At 43.9% G+C, this 20,317-nt stretch overlaps 1 protein-coding gene across 1 annotated transcript in view; it reads right to left on the bottom strand.

Annotated features, from left to right (window-relative positions):
• Positions 1-20,317, bottom strand: part of strbp (spermatid perinuclear RNA binding protein) — a 68,513-nt gene that overhangs the window by 8,720 nt on the left and 39,476 nt on the right. The window contains exons 5-12 of the mRNA XM_079523706.1: positions 19,708-19,841; positions 18,380-18,475; positions 17,147-17,258; positions 15,983-16,080; positions 13,353-13,458; positions 11,377-11,460; positions 4,920-5,128; positions 293-451 (exon numbers count right to left, since the gene is read on the bottom strand). Of these exons, the coding sequence (XP_079379832.1) occupies positions 293-451; positions 4,920-5,128; positions 11,377-11,460; positions 13,353-13,458; positions 15,983-16,080; positions 17,147-17,258; positions 18,380-18,475; positions 19,708-19,841 (998 nt within the window). The remainder of the gene's footprint in view (positions 1-292; positions 452-4,919; positions 5,129-11,376; positions 11,461-13,352; positions 13,459-15,982; positions 16,081-17,146; positions 17,259-18,379; positions 18,476-19,707; positions 19,842-20,317) is intronic.

Raw genomic sequence — 20,317 nt, 5'->3', positions numbered from 1 at the left:
CTTCCAAACTCCAGCACTTAGAAAAAGAATCACATGCAAGGACACAAAGTAGCTCATAACATGTCTACAGTGGATTTTTATGAAACAAACACTTTGAGGATAGAAAGACAATAATTCAAGCTTTCCATACAGCCGCAATGTTGGTGAGTTTGACACAATCAGTTTAATACAATTAGATAGGACTTTTCTGTTTGGATGAATGGGCCGTCTATGGAAGTTGCACCTAGGTACAGTAGCACCTTGCCATTAACTTATATGGTAAGATGGTAAGATGCATATGGAGAATACCCACCTCCAGTGTGTTGGAGCCGTCTGTGGAGTGTGTGGTGTTATTGGAAGGTTTGGAAGGTGTGGAGGTTTCACTCTTTCCCTCGCCGTCGGACTTCTCGTCTGAACTCATGGGGTCCAGGTCCGAGTCGAAACCCGTAGGGTAGCCCATGGCCTGGAGCACCTGGAGGAGGAGGAGGAGTTTAACCCATTTAGAGATTAACCCATTGTGGGCGGGAACCCCTTTTGGTGTTAGCATTATGTTATGCTTTAGCTATTGAAAAATAGCAGATCTACAAGCTCATAGCGCGCCACCGAGTGGCGCGCTACAAGCTTGTAGGTCTGCTATTTTTGAAAAATCGAAGAACCACTGACATAGAAACATAGCTTTTTCAGAAAACTGTCAGGATGTAGAAGACATTTTTAGAATCTGATCTCTGGTCAAAATGGGTTAAAACAATGTCTTCCAAATCCTAAAAGTGTTCAGAAAAACCTATGTTTCCCACTTTAATTAATGTTCAAAACTAGATTGTGTGTGCTTGTGCTGCTGGGACTATTCTCGCTGTTTTGTTAAATATTTGTAAAAATCCAGATGAGATGAAAGATGAAAAGTATAGATAATGGATATGTGGATATACAAGGTTTCCACTTATTAGTGACGATATACATATACTGTACAGTACCCAATGTACAAACACGCTACCATTCTACAGATAAACTCCCTATAATAGTATTTATTTTGTCAAACATTAGACTGTAAATAGGGATGAGCATCATTAACCCATTTTGGGCGGGAACCCCTTTTGGTTTTTGTTGAAATGAAATGAAATGAAATGATTACTATATTTACCCAGGGTATCTGGGCTAAGCTCAAGAACTTGTTTCCAGCCAGGCCCTGCTCATAGAACACATTTCATCGTAGTGGTTCAATGCCTTGTTCAAGGGCACTTCAGCGGTGGTAATTTTAACGTGTCGGACAGCTGATTCGAACTGGCGACCTTCCGGTATCAAGACCGCTCCGCTATCCGTTCGGCCACCGCTCGGCCACCGCTGCCAATTATACCGCTGCCTGTTATACTTTAGCTATTGAAAAATAGCAGATCTACAAGCTCATAGCGCGGCACCGAGTGCCGCGCTACGAGCTTGTAGGTCTGCTATTTTTGAAAAGTCTTGAAAATGTGGTGCAAGTCTTTGAATATATATTCTTTCAGAGAGAACGTTTTTAACTTAAATCTTTGCTTCTGCTGGGGGGGTCCCTGGAACAACATATTTTCAGATGGGGGTCCGCAGCCAAATACAGATAATTCTGGGGTTCGTTGACATGAAATTGTTGAGCACCACTGACATAGAAACAGAGGGTTTTTTTTTTAGAAAACTTTCAGGATTTAGAAGACATTTTGTAGAATCATCCTCAGGTCTAAATGGGTTAAACGTTTGTTTTTAATCTGGGTAAAAATTAAAACACCAAATTGTCTTCCCAGAGCGGTGGCTGCCCATCTCAGCGGGCACACCACCAGTAGCATCTCTCTGATGATGCTCCAGTTCTCTGCTCTGAGGAGAATGTCCTAGAGGTGTCGGTGTGTGTTGCTGTGCCAGACCCTTGACTTGACTTTGCACAGCTTGCATCTGATCTCCCTTGCATAGATTTTCTTTTGTGATAGATCGCCATGGAACCGTTTCAATATGTGCCAAAGCGTTCCGTGTTTGTACTAGGCTGTCATTAAAATGCTGCAAATCTCTCTCTCATGTTAAAGTGTGGCTCTGTGTCTCTTTGTGTGTGTGCGTGCGTGCGTGCGTGCGTGCGTGCGTGCGTGCGAGAGAGAGAGGAAACACAGGGAGAGCCTTTTATGGTGTTGGAGAGGATAGCGGATTATCCGTGCTCTGAAGAACATCTTTGTTCAAGACCACTTTGGGATTACAAGGTTTTTCCCACCTTCACGTGCACGCACACACGAATGCCCACGCATTCACGCACACACATGCACACACACGCACACATACTAGGGCTGCGCGATTTTGCCTACAAAACACCATTTTCGATTGCAATTTATTTTTAGTAAAAGAAAAAACATTGTCTCAAATAGGTTTTTATTTATTTTTTAAATGCAAACAAATGTGAATTTTCCTATTGGAATAAAGTCCAAACCTTAAACAAAGAAAGATAAATCCCCTTTGGGATTAAACAAGTGAAAACGTTTACAACATCGAACCATTAACATTATCCAAATTAATTCCTTTTTAAATTAATGTTTTTTTACATTTTGGAAAAAATAGCCAATTTAACACTGAGGTGCCCACAATGTTTAGGTGCTGGTGCCCACACTTCCTGCACCCTTTTGCAATGTGAAATGCCACCGTATCTGTAATCCTTTTCCATTTTGCTTCTGTCTCGTCATAATTATGAGCCATGTGAAAAATAAGTATGTCCCATCTTTCTTTTCTTTTTTTTTTTTATATAATTTTTATCCCACGATTTTGCAACCCAGTTCTTTTTCACCCAGTGCCAATTATCTAATGTAATCCTGGGCGCTACACTTCCTCTGCCAACCTGGGGGGGCAGCGGACTGACCTCATGCCTCCTTCTATGCATGAGGAGTCCAAGCTGCTTCTTTTCACCTGACAGGGGGGAATTTCCGTAGCGCGTGGAAGGAACACGTTATTCCGACCAGTTCCTTTCCCCTCCATCAGGCTGGCCAGGGGGAGGTAGATCTTTTTTTTCAACTTGTGACAGGTGATGCTTTTATTGTGAGGGCAAAACGTTTCTGAACGTCTCATCCGGGTGCAGTACTTAGTTTAGACAGTTTTTGGTTTAGACTAGCCATTGGTTAGACCAGTCATTAGTGCTACAACTACAACCTATCTCAAACCCTCACCCTAAACCTAACCTCCCACGGGGCAGCACACCTAAACCTAACCTTAACCCATGTCTAACCAATGACTAGTCTAAACTAAGTATGCACCCCTCTCATCCTCCTTATTTCCGCGTGCTGAAAATAGCCGGTCTACAAGCTCACAACGTGTTGCGGAGGCGCCACGTTGTGAGCTTGCAGATCAGCTATTTTTAGCATGCAACGGCGAAGCATAAGTCAGGCTTCACTTTGTTTTTAGCCAAGGCGACGTTCACAGACACACGCATGGCTCATCGAGGTTGACGAAACTGTCAATATATTTAGTCATAGTTTTAGCTTAGTTTTTATCAGTGGTGGAAAGTAACTTTTACTTAAGTACAATTTTGAGGTATTTGTACTTTACTTGAGTATTTCCAATTTCCACTCCACTACATCTCAGAGCTAAAATTTGTACTTTTACTTCACTACAATTATTTGAAAACTTTAGTTACTAGTTACTTTGGAGATTTTAATTTTGATTAGAAAACAATACATTAACCACTTCAACGCTATACATTTTGGCAATTTGAAAATAGCCGATCTACAAGCTCACAATGCGTCGCAACGCATTGTGTAGATCGGCTATTTTCAATAGATTTTGTACACATTTTGAACTTGTGAAATGGGAAATTCTGCAATACGAGTACTTTTACTTTTAGTACTTTAAGTACATGTTGATGCCGATACTTTTGAAAAGTACATTTTCAATTCCGTACTTTTACTTGTAACAAAGTAGGTACTTCTAAATTGCAGTAATGGTACTTTTACTTAAGTAAAACAATTGAGTACTTTTTCCACCACTGGTTTTGATTTCATTTCGTTTTCGCCCATGAAAAAAAAGGGTATAGTCGACGAACACTTTTCGTCTAACGTTCAGTCGACGAGAGAGATCGACCCTGCATGCTTCAACGTGCTAATGCTAATGCTAATGCTAATGCTAACGTTCAGTCGACGAGAGAGACCGACCCTGCATGCTTTCTTTATCCCATTTAGACCTGAGGACGATTCTACTAAATGTCTTCTAAATCCTTAGGCCTCACTCAGACCTTTACTGCATTGCTGTATGCTTGTTGGATGAATGTTGCGTAGTGTCATGGCACTTCCAATGGAAGTCACATGGTTTGTAGTCCACATTTTGGACTACAAGCTGTTGTATGGCTTTCGGCTGTGTTTCGACTGCGCCCCTCCCCCTCATACAACACAAATGTTGTGTCAAACCATGTGACTCCCATTGGAAATGCATTGGGGCGGCCATGACTACACAACATTCATCCAACAAGCATACAGCAATGCAGTAAAGGTCTGAGTGAGGCCTAACAGTTTTCTCGAAAAACCCATGTTTCTATGTTAGTCATTTTCATGTCAAGGACCCCCAAAAATGATATGTATTTGGCCTCCGACCACCATCTGAAAATATGTTGTTCCAGGGACCACCCCAGAAGCAAAGATTTGACTTAAAACGTTCGCTCTGAAAGAACATATATACCGGTATTCAAAGATTTGCACCACATGTTCAAGACTTTTCAAAAATAGCAGACCTACAAGCTCGTAGCGCGGCACCGAGTGGCGCGCTACGAGCTTGTAGGTCTGCTATTTTTGAAAAATCGTAAAAATGCGGCACACATCTTTGAATATATATTCTTTCAGAGCAAAAGTTGTTTTTATTTCGACGTCAGGCCTAAATGGGTTAAAAAAACACCAAAAGGGGTTCCCTCCTCCCTGTCCAGAATGGGTTCTATACAGTGGGGTTCTCTTGGTTTTTACCTTGACGGCCACGTGGAGCTTGGCGGTCTTCTTGGAGGAGCCGGAGGCCTCGTAGACGCTCCCGTCCAGGTCCACCGACATGGTGAAGACGGGAGCGTGAACCGGGCCCGACTGGGACAGCAGGCGGTACTGCAGCCCCGGCCGGATCTGGTTCAGACGCATCAGGGCGTTCATGGGCTGGTTGGAGTCCACGGCTTTACTGTCCAGGACTGTTGGGGTCAGAAAAAACAGAACTGAGTAGGGCATTCACTTCTAGTCATTTTTACTAGTTGACTAGTTGCCTAGTTTACTGGTCGACTAGTTGTTTAACTACCTATTATGTCAAAATCCTTTTTGTTCTCATCAACTACCAAACTTTGTCATGTCATGGACGCCCAAATTGACATTTATTTGCCCGCGGACCCCCATAAGGGAAGAATTTTATGGCTCTAGCAACCCAGTTTGACGTGCATTAGTCTACGGACCCCCATTTAATTGCATTTCTATCTCTGGGACCCCCAATTTTTATTGTTAAATCAATGTTAATTTAACTCTGAGAGTGTACAAAATGGAACCAAATGGACCCTATTTGTACACTCTCAGAGTTACAGACCCACAAGGGTCCATTTGGTTACAAACTATCATTTAGCTGGGGACGCCCTGGAACTCCCTCAAGGACCCCTGGGGGTCCCCGGACACCACTTTGGGAACCACCGGTTTATACCACTTAGCCTCTGTTTTATACTACTTGGATGGCTTTCTTTCCTTTCTTTTCTGACTATACACCAAAATCTCGTTGCCAAAAATAGCAGATTCTACAAGTTCAAAATGCATGGGTTGTGAGCTTGTAGATCTGCTGTATAGATATGCTAGGGTTCAAGTGGTTTAAGGAGCAGTGGTGGACAGAACCAAGCACATTGACTCAAGTCACTGTACTTAAAAGTTGGCTAAAATAGCAGATCTACAAGCAGGCTTTGTATCGCCTGCTGGGCTGCATGGGCGGTGTCACACAGCAGCGTGGCGCTGCAGGCACAGGGACACATCTTTAAGATATTGGAGAAACACCGGCGAAGCCATCGAGGCACAGCGTGAGAGAAACACAGGCGAAGCCATCGAGGCACAGCGTGAGAGAAACACAGGCGAAGCTATGGAGGCACAGTGTGAGAGAAACACAGGCGAAGCCATCGAGGCACAGCGTGAGAGAAACACAGGCGAAGCCATCGAGGCACAGCGTGAGAGAAACACAGGCGAAGCCATCGAGGCACAGCGTGAGAGAAACACAGGCGAAGCCATCGAGGCACAGCATGAGAGAAACACAGGCGAAGCCATCGAGGCACAGCGTGAGAGAAACACAGACGAAGCCATCGAGGCACAGAGTGAGAGAAACACAGGCGAAGCCATCGAGGCACAGAGTGAGAGAAACACAGGCGAAGCCATCGAGGCACAGAGTGAGAGAAACACAGGCGAAGCCATCGAGGCACAGAGTGAGAGAAACACAGGCGAAGCCATCGAGGCACAGAGTGAGAGAAACACAGGCGAAGCCATCGAGGCACAGCGTGAGAGAAACACAGGCGAAGCCATCGAGGCACAGCGTGAGAGAAACACAGGCGAAGCCATCGAGGCACAGCGTGAGAGAAACACAGGCGATGCCATCGAGGCACAGCGTGAGAGAAACACAGGCGAAGCCATCGAGGCACAGCGTGAGAGAAACACAGGCCTGCTCTAATGAGTAAACAGCCACAACACGGGCTTAAACCACTTAAGCTTTATGTAGCATGTGACGTGTCAAACTAGGGGGTTTTCATGATGCTGAATCCATTCCAAGCATTAGTTTAGCAAAAAAGTTTTTTTTCCCATCATCACAAATGTGATGTCAGCACATTTGGGCAAGTGGCTATGGCATTTTTTAGACCAACTAATGCTTGGAATGGATTCATCATGAAAACCCCCTAAGTCACATGCTACATAAAGCATGATGACATTTTTAATATTTTGCCTTCTATAGGTTGTTAATGGACTGGTATGCATATGGTCACATATTATGCCAATTATGAAAATTGCTCAACATATGCAAGTTAGCATCCGGCAGTTTCTACATGCTGGGGACCCATACTCAACATTTCTAACATAAAACCTTGGTGTACTCAACATGTCTGCATGGGTTCACATTCTGGCAAGTGGACTATCCATTCATTCATCACCTCAAGGCTAGATTATTGTAATGCACTATACTATGGTGTAATGCCTAAAGTCCTATACTTAATGGCACTACTGGTTGCCGACGGCCAGGTGGAAGTTCTTACGTGTGCCAGTACAAACTGATCTCCAAAACATGTCTGTTGAATTTAACTTTGCTTTATTCTCTGCAGTCATTTTCCTATACAACATACAGATACAATAATAAGAAAGAAACAGTAACAAACACAGGCGACCAGACCTCCTGAACAAAACTGTTAGCCTCTGCCGTCTGCCACTGGCAACACCTGTGCCTGATTAGCAGCCTGGTTAAATACCTGGGCTGGCCTTGACATTGACCAAGCTGCAGTGACTGTAGGTGCGTTTCCATAAAGCCGTTTCTTTGCGCATTAAGGCTCTTGCGCAAAATCTCCTGGATGGAAACACATCAACATGCGAATAAGTCTCCATTTTTCGCAAAAACACTTTTTCGCTTGGAGGTTACGGATTTAGGCTTTTTCGAAAAAAGGGAAATGCGCAAATAGTGTATGGAAACACTTGCGGAAAAGGTTTTTAATTAGAAAGCATTGAACTCGCATTATATCGCTTTTGAACAGTTGGGAAATAAAATAAAACAACGATGGGGAGGCAGTGGAGTGAACGGTGCAGTGGAGTGAACCTAAACGTGTAGGCTATAGGCTATATAGCCGATGAAACAAGTTATTCACAACTGTTTGCAGCTGTCAATCAATTTACAGTATAAACGACCAGTATGCTCCAATCGAGTCCCGTGACATAGGCTACATGTGCCCCGAATATATTAAGACAAGCATTACACAACAAATCGTTCTTTGTACGTTCTTTGACTGTAGGTGTCGTCAATACTGTGAAAGCAGCAGACGGTCGGTCAGCCGCTGACCAGGGATCAGATTACAGCGCAGTATATGGGGTCCCGTCCGTTAAACTGAGATACATACAGCATACAGCATACATACAGCGCATCAAATCAATGGTGTGAACATCGATTAGGACTACTTTACATGAGCCTCACTTTACTGGCAAAACAGTGCAACCTACTGCACATTTCATGAACTTATTGCATATGCGCATTTTATCAGTTTAATGGAAACACCGACAATTCGCTTTTCTTTTTTCGACTTAATGAACATACGCTTCCTTTTTTCGCAAAGGCTTAATGGAACCGCACCTAGTGTCAATCAGCAAAACATTAGGTCATAATGGCTCTTACATATGGTATCCCCCAATCCTCCCTCAGACGACTTCAACTAGTCCAAAATGCTGCTGCCCGCCTCCTCACTGGTACCAAAAGATTTGACCACATCACACCTGTTTTAACCTCACCCCACTGGCTCCCCATCAAACAGAGAATTGATTTTAAAATCTCTCAACGGCCTGGCCCCCCCATATATCGTGGGCGGCTGTGGCTCAGGAGGTAGAGCAGGTCGTCCAATGATCCATGGGTCGGCGGTTCGAATCCCGGCTCCTCCTGTCCACATGTCGAAGTGTCCTTGGGCAAGACACTGAACCCTACATTGCCTCCAATGAGTCGGTCGGTGTGAGCTCGCTGTTCGCCTCTTCACCTCCCAATGTATGAATGAATGAACCATTGTAAGCGCTTTGAGTAGGCACGTAGTGCATAGAAAAGCGCCATAAAAATGCAATTCATTATTATTATTATATATGGAAGAACTCATACAGCGTCACAACCCCTCCAGAGCTCTGAGGTCGGCTGACCAGTCACTGCTGACTGTGCCAACAACCCCAACCCTCAGAACAAAAGGTGACCGTGCCTTTGCGGTGGCAGCCCCTGAGCTGTGGAACAACCTCCCCCCATATTAGAGCTGCTCAAACCATTTTAAGTCCCTACTCAAAACGCACCTTTTTTCCTTGGCTTTCAATGTTATTTGAATTTATATGCTATATGTTTTTTCTATGCTCTGCTTGATGTATTTGTATTCTGCTTTAATTTCTGTGTTGTGAAGCACTTTGGTCAACCTTGGTTGTGTTATAATGTGCTATATAAATAAAGGCTTTGATTTGATTTGATATATTGGATGCCAATACTTTTGGCCTCAGAATGAGAGTATGTAGTTCTGAGACTAGTTGTGAGCTTGTAGATCGGTCTTTCCGCCATTTGTCGTACAACAACTGCACAGGGCTTAAGTGGTTTAAGTCCGTGTTGTGGCTGTTTACTCATTAGTGCAGGCGTGTGATTCCCTAAAGCTGTCTTTCCATGGCTCTGCGTGTGTTTTTCCAATAGCTTAACCCATTTAGGTCGAAATTAAATGTCAAGGACCCCAAAAATGATATGTAATTGGCCGACCCCCATCTGAAAATATCTTGTTCCAGGGAACCCCCAGATTCCCAGAAGCAAAGATTTGAGTTAAAAACTGAAACTCTGAAAGAATATATATTTGAGGCACATTTTCACGATTTTTCAAAAATAGCAGACTTACAAGCTCGTAGTGCGGCACTGAGTGCCGTGCTACGAGCTTGTAGATCTCAATAGCTAAAGTATAACAATGCTTTAAAACACCAAAAGGGGTTTCTGCCTTTAATGGATTAAACGTGTCTCTCTGCAACACCGTCCCAGCAGGGACACAAAGCCTGGAGACGCTCTGGTGGCTTTTGATACTATTGATCTGCCTCTGAGCCGAGAGAGAGAGAGAGAGAGAGAGAGAGAGAGAGAGAGAGAGAGAGAGAGAGAGAGAGAGAGAGAGAGAGAGAGAGAGAGAGAGAGAGAGAAATGGTCGAAATGTACACATGAAGTGTGTAATGTAAGTGGTTAATGTATGTTTTGTAATAATCAAAATCTATAAAGTAAGTTTAACTAAAGTTTTCAAATAAATGTAGTGGAGTTAAAGTACACAGTTTTGATCCAAGATGTGTACGTGGAGTAGAGGTACAAGTATTGGAAATTGGAAATGTAAGGGATAATATCTGGCTAGGTGGTCATTGTTGGGAGATAATTCACCGACAGGGAGTTTAATCCATTTTGGGCGGGAACCCCTTTTGGTGTTAGCATTATGATATGCTTTAGCTATTGAAAAATAGCAGATCTACAAGCTCATAGCGCGCCACCGAGTGGCGCGCTATGAACTTGTAGGTCTGCTATTTTTGAAAAATCAAAGAACAACTGACATAGAAACATAGCTTTTTCAGAAAACTGTCAGGATGTAGAAGACATTTTTAGAATCTGATCTCAGGTGAAAAAGGGTTAACCACCGAGATGGCAGTAACTCAGCCGGGCGCAGCAGGTGCTCCGAGGGTCTGATTAGGCGGTCTGTTATAGAGCGGAGTGGTCATTATCCGGAAATAACAGACCGCTGTATTCAGCGATTGACCAATCAGAATCAAGCATTCAACCAAGCCATGTAATATACTTTCAAGTGGACGTGCAGCTCAGAATAGAATAGCACAGTGGTTCTCAACCAGTGGTCCTTGAGGGGGTTCCAGGTGGTCCCCCAGCTAAATGATGGAGAGTTGCTAACCAAATGGACCCTAATATAATTATATATATTTATTTAATTATATAATTAGTTCTTTCACTTTTGAGAGTGTAAAATATGTCATTTTACGCTCTCAGGAGTTAAACGTATTGTTAAACATCTGCATTACTTAATTTGAGTCTGCATAGAATACATAGAATGGAACTGTGGACATAATCCTATCCAACGATAACAAAATTCCTTAGTTTTGGGTCAGCAAGTCTAAATCTCATCAAAATGGTTCTTCTGTGTGGAGTTTGCATGTTCTCCCCATGTCCCCTAGGGTAGGTACCCTCACAAAAACATGCAGTAATCCTGGTCTCTAAACTGCCTCCCCCTGGCCAGCCGGGGCGCCTGATGGAGGGGAAAGGAACTGGTCGGAATAACGTGTTCCTTCCACGCGCTACGGCCAACCAGGGAAACTCCCCTCCTGTCAGCTGTAAAGGAGCAACTTGGACTCCTCATGCATGAAGGAAGCATGAGTTCAAGTCCATTGCTCTCCCCAGGTTGGCGGAGGAGTGTGTACTGTGTAGAGCCCAGGATCAAATCAGATAATAGACACAGGGGGTGAAAAATGGGTTACAAATCGTGGGATAAAAATGTTAAATGAAAAAAAAAAAGTGCTCCGTGGCTCAAATGCTGAAACGATAATGGGCCTTGATATGAAAAAGGTTGAGAACCAGTGGAATAAATAGCAGAATAGTGCCGATAAGCAGGCCTCATCGGGCTGACAACACAGCGCAGCGCAGCACACCCTCCCATTGTACACATACGACTGACGAGCACTGACATACCTTTCCTCAGGTTCCGCTTCATCTTCTTAATGAGATCTTTGTCGTCCATCGCTCCGTCCTCGTACGGTCTCTTCAGACCTGAACCTGGGGGGGGGGGGGGGGAAGAGAGAGAGAGGGAGAGATTACATGGTGTGTTTTATATCGTTACATGTCTGAAATTTCTTTATTAGGAACAATCCCTTGAGATGAACCATCTCGTTTTCAAGGGGGTCCGCGATTCACAAAGTACACTTTATATAAAGACACCTTTTACAGACAATTCAACCAGACAAAAACAAGACAAAACAATACAATTCATAAATAAACAAACAGGAAAAACAAAAAAACAAAAACAAAACAACATTTCACATAACATGGACATAACGTAGACATAACACATGGATCATTGCATCATGGATCTATTACAGTGATGATTAGTGAAAACATGAACAGGTAGTCTCAAGATGAGAGGACAGCATAGTTTTAAACAAATGAAAAGATGTTACATTACATTACATTACAGTCATTTAGCAGACGCTTTTATCCAAAGCGACTTACAATAAGTGTATTCAACATAGGTAGGGAACAAAAACTACTAATCACCAGAAGTCTTTAGTGCATTTTCAAAAACAAGCAACCAAGAGTATACCTAGCGCTAAGGTAAAAGTGCAATATATCAGCTACCTATTTCCTTAAACAGATGAGACAAAATAGCTAAATCAAATGAGCATGAGCTAAAACAATTAAGTGTATCGACTAAACAAGATCCAATAAACAATACAACAATAGAAAACAAGCGTTCGTACAACTAGTTAACAACAAGTAGGTCAGGCAGAGAGGAAGGGTAGTGTTTCCTGAAGAGGTGGGTTTTCAACCTGCGGCGAAATATGGGCAGTGACTCTGCTGTCCTAACATCAGTGGGAAGTTCATTCCACCACTGTGGGGCCAGAACAGAAAAGAGTCGTGACCGTGTGGATCGGCCAGAAGGACCCTTGAGTGACGAGGCAATCAGTCGCCCCGAGGTGGCAGACCGAAGTGGTCGGGCAGGGGTGTAGGCATCGACCATAGCCCGGAGGTAGGAAGGAGCTGTTCCTTTCACTGCCCTATAGGCTAACACCAGGGTTTTGAACTGGATGCGAGCCGCTACGGGGAGCCAGTGTAGAGAACGGAGAAGGATGGTTGTGTGGGAGAACTTGGGGCGGTTGAACACCAGACGAGCCGCAGCATCTGAACAAGCTCCAGAGCTCCATGTTATTGAACGTATATGGACAGGTAGATTGTTCCAGTCACAAGGAGCTTTGAACATGAATGATTTTTTGCCAACTGATGTGGGTATGTTAAAGTAAATCTGTGAGCAATGTCTAAGTTGATATGTAGAAGTGTATGGTATCATAAGCTGTTTTAAATACTGTGGATAATTGAAATTAATGCATTTAAAGATGAACTGCAGCCAGTGCTGGTGTCTTCTTGAGGTGGGAGATGGTAAGTTGAGGTTTTCGTACAAGGTACAGTGGTGGGTCAAATATGGGCAGTCAAGGACAAATCTGCATAAACGGTTATATACTGAGTTCAGGGGAAGAAGGTTTGTTTTAGTGGCAGTCTGATAAACTACATCTGCATAGTCAAGAATTGGTAGTATGAGTTGTTGAACTAGTTTTTTTCTTACTGTAAAAGAAAAACAGTTTCTATTACGATATAGAACACCAGTACTAAAGTTGATTTTATGTTATCTATATGACATTTAAATGATAGATTTGAATCGAGCCAGAGACCAAGATATTTGCATTGTTCAACTCTGTCCAGTTGTGTACCATCAAGACAGGATATATTGAATGAATGATTGTTAGTTTGTGCTTTAATGTTTTGATTAGTCCCGAAGTACATCTTGTGTACAGTCACACACATTGGCTTCCTTCATACAATACAGACAGACAGACAGACAGACAGACAGACAGACAGACAGACAGACAGACAGACAGACAGACAGACAGACAGACCTTCTTTGTCGGACCAAGGGTATTTCTGTGAGGGTTTACTTGAGGGAAGAGGCTCCATCTCCAACACCTTGTAGATCTGTCCGAATGCCATGAGTCTCAGAGCATGCTGTTGAATGCACGCACACACGCACACGCACACGCACACGCACACACGCACGCACGCACGCACGCACGCACGCACGCAGACACGCACACACACAAATCGATGGTATGAAAACGACATCAAGCACAACAATGCGTAGGCCTATATATACAGTATGTACAGTAAACAGTGACACATTTGCTGTTGTTGCTCACTAACTTTGCATTGCAGAAATGATGTTTGTTGCCACAGAGACACAGAGACGAGCGCTCGCATACAGAGCAAGTCAACCACTAGTAGGACATGCTCTCCTGTGAATATTTTTTTTTAAACTCTGAACAATATAGTACTTGGGTTTATAGCGTATTTTCATGCCATTATTATACTTTTGTACTTTTACTCGAGTAAAATGTTGAATACAGGACTTTTACTTTCAGAGTATATATCTCTACGTTGTGGTATTATTGCTACTTTTAAGTAAAAAATAATAATGTGAGCACTTCCTCCAGCACTGCACATTAGGGAGAAGTATCCCAGATATTCATAAGCTCTCTCTCTCTCTCTCCACGCGTGCGTGCGTGTGTGCGTGCGTGTGTGCGTGCGTGCGTGCGTGCGTGCGTGCGTGCGTGCGTGCGTGCGTGCGTGCGTGCCCTATCCCCTAGACTGCGTGAAAAGAGTTAATGGGCAATTATGGGCACTAGATTTGCCCGTAAACCTCAAGTTTCTAAGATCAGATTCTAAAAATGTCTTCTACATCCTGACAGTTTTCTGAAAAAGCTATGTTTCTATGTCAGTCGTTCTTCGATTTTTCAAAAATAGCAGACCTACAAGCTCATAGCGCGCCACTCGGTGGCGCGCTATGAGCTTGTAGATCTGCTATTTTTCAATAGCTAAAGCATGACATGATGCCAACACCAAAAGGGGTTCCCGCCCAAAATGGGTTAATATACGGTAATATACAGGTGTGATGGCACAATTCGGGAGTTTACCGGAGTTTGTTGGAAAGTTTAACGGGAGTTCCCTGTAATATACGCATCCGTATTCCATGCTTTTTTGCGCAGCCCGTTGTATCTGACCCAACCCAATAAGCCCTATTGACATTCCACCCTCGTTCTGCCTGCCTTCAAAGGAACCATGACAGCAGGATGCCAGGATGACAGCAGGATCCTCTATGCCAGGAGGTGACTAAAGCAATAAGCCACAAGAGGTCTCAGGTTACGGTGGATTTTATAATGGGTGAGAGGTGTGGTGAGACACGAGCGCAGCGAGCAAGTGTCTCCAACCCTCTCACCCATTATAAAATCCACGGTAAGCTGGGGCCTCGGGTGGCTTATTGCTTTTCTAAAACGGTTACAAACATATAGAGTGTCGCAGTCCCGCCCCCTACCAGGGCCCAGGAAATGATTCCCTGTTCATTTTCCTCAGACTTTTCAAAAAGTATTTATTTAAAGACCTTTTAAGCCTCGTACAAAGCCAACTCGAGTTGTGACAAATCATGACAACAAACACAATTTTTTGAGAAATAATTAGAAAGAAGAAAAAAAACGTCAGTTTTTTTCTTGTTTTTCTTCTTTGTAATTATTTGTTTGGTCCAAAATATTGTGTTTATTGTCATGATTTTTCACAACTCGAGTTGGCTTTGTGCGCGGCGTAACCGTCTTCAAATAAATACTTTTTGAAATGTCTATGGGAAAAATGCATTGGGAATCATTTCCTGGGCCTGGCGTCGTCATGAAAGGGGGCGGGACTGTAGCAATGAATATTAACCTCAAAACTATTACATTCACAAAAGTAGCTACACTTTGCGCCCACCAGAGCGAGCCACACTTCCTTGTTCTTAGTCAGCCAGTGTGACGTGGGAATAGGAGGCGCTTGATGTCTTTACGAGGCCGCCCGGAGCTACACATTCACAGTCATAATATGAATATGCCCGCGCTCATATTATGAGCGCGGGCGGTGCTTAGACGGCACCGCACAGCATGGGCTTGTAAGGCAATCAAGTGCTCCCCTTCCCCAGTACAGCTACAGAGCTGCGGGATCAGCTGGGAATGATATGAAGGTGGGGATTATCGGTGAGATTTACAATGGTCACGTGACGGTAACCAGCCAATCAGAATCAAGTATTGGGACTGACCGTTTTAGAACGCACTTTTTGGACTTGAGAGCTACTTTCAAAATAACCAGCTCAACAAGATCTACCCAAAAAAAAAAAGAATTGCTGAAAAGACAAACGCACTTGGAACGGGAAATAGGGGGGGGGGGGGGGGGGGGGGGAATTGGTAGTAGTTTTTTGCATATAACTTTGTAAACAAACTGCCGTTTGTGTGCAACACTATTGAAAACAATTAAGTATTGCTTTGTGGTGTTTGAGCTGACAGGACCTTTTTGATGTCAATCAATCAAGTCACCTTAATTCATAAGTGGCAGATGCCAAAAATATATTTGTATTATATTTAAATTTAAATGTGTGTGTGTGTGTGTGTGTGTGTGTGTGTGTGTGTGTGTGTGTGTGTGTGTGTGTGTGTGTGTGTGTGTGCACCTACAGTACCTGTGCTCTGAAGGTAATGGCCTCAGCCTGTTGGTCAGTCATGCTGGCTAACGTGTCTGTTGGCTCCTTCTCACAGGGGTCATGCAGCCCTGGACCGCCTGGACACACACGCACACACACACACACACACACACACACACGCACGCACAAACACACACACACGCACATGAGAAGACAACTTGACAATGGGTGTTTTCCGACGGGGGGCGTGACACGTAAACTATTAGCTCATACCGGGTAGTATCATTTTTACTAATCGACTAGTTTACTCGTCTAATTAGGCCTACCTATTATGTAAAAATAATAATAATAATATTATTAATTTTTAGTACATTTAAAAACTGTGTGTACATTGGTGACTATAGCTGATCTTGAGGCGTACAAAAACGGGACCCCCGTTTATCAACTAGTCAACTAGTACCAACAAAGTCGACTAGTGGATTTACTAGTCGACTAGTTGCAACCTTCCCCGTGTTTCTTCACTAGTCCGATCCAGAAGAACACAGTTTGCCGGCCACTGCTACAGAGCTGACAATGAGTTATATCTTCCCTTCTTCTCTGGAGTCCTGCCTCAAAGCAGACCAGAGGTAGAAAACTGTCGTTCCCCGATGTCATCGCTATAGAGCGTCGCAGTCCCGCCCCTTTCATGACGACGCCAGGCCCAGGAAATGATTCCCAATGCATTTTTCCCCATAGACATTTCTATTAGTATTTATTTAAAGACGGTTACGCCGCGGACAAAGCCAACTCGAGTCGTGACAACTCATGACAACAAACACAATATTTTGGACCAAACAAATACTTGCAAAGAAGAAAAACAACAAAAAAAGTGTTGTAACCTGCCGTTTTTTTCTTCTTTCGAATTATTTGTTCGGCCCAAAAAATGGTGTTTGTTGTCATGAGTTGTCACTACTCGAGTTGGCTTTGTCCGCGGCGTAAACGTCTTTAAATAAGTACTTTTTGAAATGTCTATGAGGAAAATGAACGGAGAATAATTTCCTGGGCCCTGGTAGGGGGCGGGACTGCGACGCTCTATAGGGACACATGCATCAGTAAGCAGGAACTGGGGATGGCAATGAAGAACCGGTAAGTCTGGCGTGGCATTGTGAAATCCATGATCTCGGCCTACGCAGTCGAAAAATGATGATGATGATTAGTTCATACCTGGTAGTACGATGCCCGAGGCCAGACACTCCATGACTCTGCGCAGGGCCTCTCCGGCACCCAGCGGTCTGTTGCAGGTGGCGATGGCTTTCTCACAGATCAACTCCAGGGGCTGAAATGACACAGAAGACAGGGACGTGCACACATAAGACATCAAATGGGGGCTTCAGCCCAGTGCCCTTTTACCCCGTCTGTAAAACAACTGCACTTTCCAGACCACGAATGCAGCATTTACTGCACGGTGAAAGAAATGCAAATGCCCTCCTCTCCTTTCCATGCCATGCCGGAAGGAAGGCAGCATTCAGGAGAATGTTTTTTTTTTTCTTCCAAAGTCTCCTGAACTTGAACACAGTATTTTGCGTTGTACAAATGTGTTTAGAAATCCATGTCGTTACACCGCATCTCCAGTAGATCCAGTAAAGAGTGCTGGGTTGCGCCCCGATAATAGCTGATCTACAAGCTCTCAATTCACAGTTAATATCAGTAATATAAATATATATTGGTCCCTTTGGTTCCATTTGTACATTATGTGTTAAATTAACACCGTGTTGAATTATTGTGTACAACATATTTATTTTATTTTGCACATCTCACATTTACAGATCTGTGGGCGTGCATTTAGACCCCTCGGGTGGTCCCCAGGCCACACATTGAGAAACAGTGCTATAGTGCAGTGGTTTTCAACCAGTGGTCCGGGGACCGGTCCTTGAGGAGGATCCAGGTGGTCCCCTGCAGCTAAATGATGGAGAGTTGGTATAGTAATATAGTAACCAAATGGACCCTTATAGATCTTTAACTCTTGAGAGCGTAAAATGAAACCAAATGGACCTGTACGGGTCCATTTGTTTTCATTTTACATTCTCAAGAGTATAGATTATTGTTCAACATCTGCATTACTTAATTTACAAGAAGTCTACACAATTACAGAATGTAGTATAATTGTTATTTTGCCTTCTCTCTCTCCTATCTTACCGACATCAATACAATACAGCATGGAATTGTGGACAACAACAACAAAATATTCTTTAGTTTTGGGTCTGATGAGCTCAAATGCCCAATACATAATGGGCCTTGATATGAAAAGGGTTGAAAACCCACTGCTATAGTGTGATTGACAACCAGGACCAGAGAGACATGGAAGAGGAGGGGGGGTCTGGGGGGGCTGGGGGGGCCAGCGAACCAATAAAACAAAAGCAGTAGGAAGGCACATGGCTGACAGACTGACAGACTCACCCATCCCTTGAGAGGCTCCCAGACCGGGTGTCTATTGCACATGTCTCTGAGAATCCTGAGAACTATGACACACGACTTGAGCCCATTCACTCTGGCCTGAGAGAGAGACATAGAGACAGAGACAGAGAAAGAGAGAGAGATAGAGAGAGAGAGAGACATAGAGAGAGAGAGAGAGAGAGAGACATAGAGAGAGAGAGAGAGAGGGAGGGAGGGATTGATATCGAAAGGGGAGAAAACAGAGATGGAGAGAAAATAGGATGAGCATGGTTGGAGAGAGAGGGGGAGGGTAGAAGCAAATCAGCCCCGGAGAATTGGATATTTTATCCGTCCACGGTCATAATTAAGTGATGATTTACGACCTTTCCTTTGTCTCTTTATAACCACGTTTGTCTCTCGTTTTCGTTGTTAAAGCATTGCGAGTCTCTATGTAGCTTTCTGTCAAAATGCCCACTATACTATACTGTCCATTGTAGATAAATGCATTGCTCTCAGTAAACGATGAAAGGAAGGTGTGGGGGGAGGGGAGGGGGATAGGGTGGGGTGGGATGGGGCGGGGGGGGGGGGGGGGGGGGGGTTGACATACATAGCAGGCAGGTTCTCATATTAGCCAAAAAAATATATATTAAGAGAAAGTGTCACCATTGCTCTTGTAGCCTTTCGATGCGTTCGGTACTTTTCAACGTATGTGAGCTGCAGGCTAATATAATGTTCTATACAATAGCCTACATTTTAGCAGGTTAAATCTATGCAAGTTAAATGTATGAAATATAAAGTTGTTTCATTCTAGTGCATTCTAATGCAAAACATCCTTCAAATGGACTCGATTCAGCCCAAATATACACTAGCACATGTCAATAATGTCCACAGGCCCTGCGTAATTAACCACTCAAATGTGTTATATACTGTACATTAAAACGCAAAAATAGCCACGCTACAAGCTCAAAACGTGATGCAAACTCAATGCATCGCAAGTTTTTATAGGTCGAATATTTTCCTGCCAAATGCTTGCCTATTTTTGCAGAATGTTCCGCCCTCGTGACAGAATAGGGACGCAAGGTTTTAATGTGGCTAAATTAAAACCTTTGCATGAAATAAAAAGTGGAACATCCCCCTTCACATGATTTAATAGCCACTGGACTATTAAAAGCGACTATAGCACAGAAATTGGGGGTGGCTTTTTTTTTTTTTAAATCACACGCCACAAACACGACATGAGCTGTATAAACGAGTGAGTGCGTTCGTTGGTTGGTTCATGCATGTCGTCAGGCTACAACGAGCATAAGGCGGCGGGCGGGGAAGAGACAGGAAGTGTGTGCGTGAGCGCCGACCTGGAACCACTTGGCGTGTCGCAGCGCTGCCAGGGCCAACAGACATCTGTGTCTGTCCAGCACCTCCCCCTCCTCCTCCTCCTCCTCCTCCTCCACCTCCTCAGACTCCACTCTCTGCGCAGCAGCACCCAACACTGCCACAAAACAACAAACCCAATGTAGAGAACGTAAAACACATACGGTACACACACACACGCACGCACACACACACCCGTCTGTTCCGAGTGTGTGTGTGTGTATGTGTTTGAATAGTGTGCGCGCGTGCGTGTGTGTGCGCTCGCTCGTGTGTGTGAAAGTACGCAAGCACACAGGCATTGGCGTGTGGATTGCACACGTACTTGCACACATACACGCACACACACACACAAATACATACATACATACTGTACATACAAGGTGCTTTTCATGCCATGAAAGCTGTTCTTTCCCTTGTAGAGAGTGGAAACTCTCTACGTTTTCACACATCTTGAGGTGACTGGATTAGACGGGAGGTGACACGCCTCAAGTCTATTGTGTGCTAAGGATGTGGTCGCAACGTAATGAACGTGATAAAAAAACATAATGCCAAACGGCGCACAAGTTAACACAAAGTGACACGAGCTAGAGGCAA

Source organism: Electrona antarctica (assembly GCF_951216825.1).
Source record: "Electrona antarctica genome assembly, chromosome: 16".
NCBI lineage: Eukaryota > Metazoa > Chordata > Actinopteri > Myctophiformes > Myctophidae > Electrona > Electrona antarctica.
Note: the sequence above shows the minus strand (reverse complement) of the source record. Positions and strands in the feature narration are given on the sequence as shown.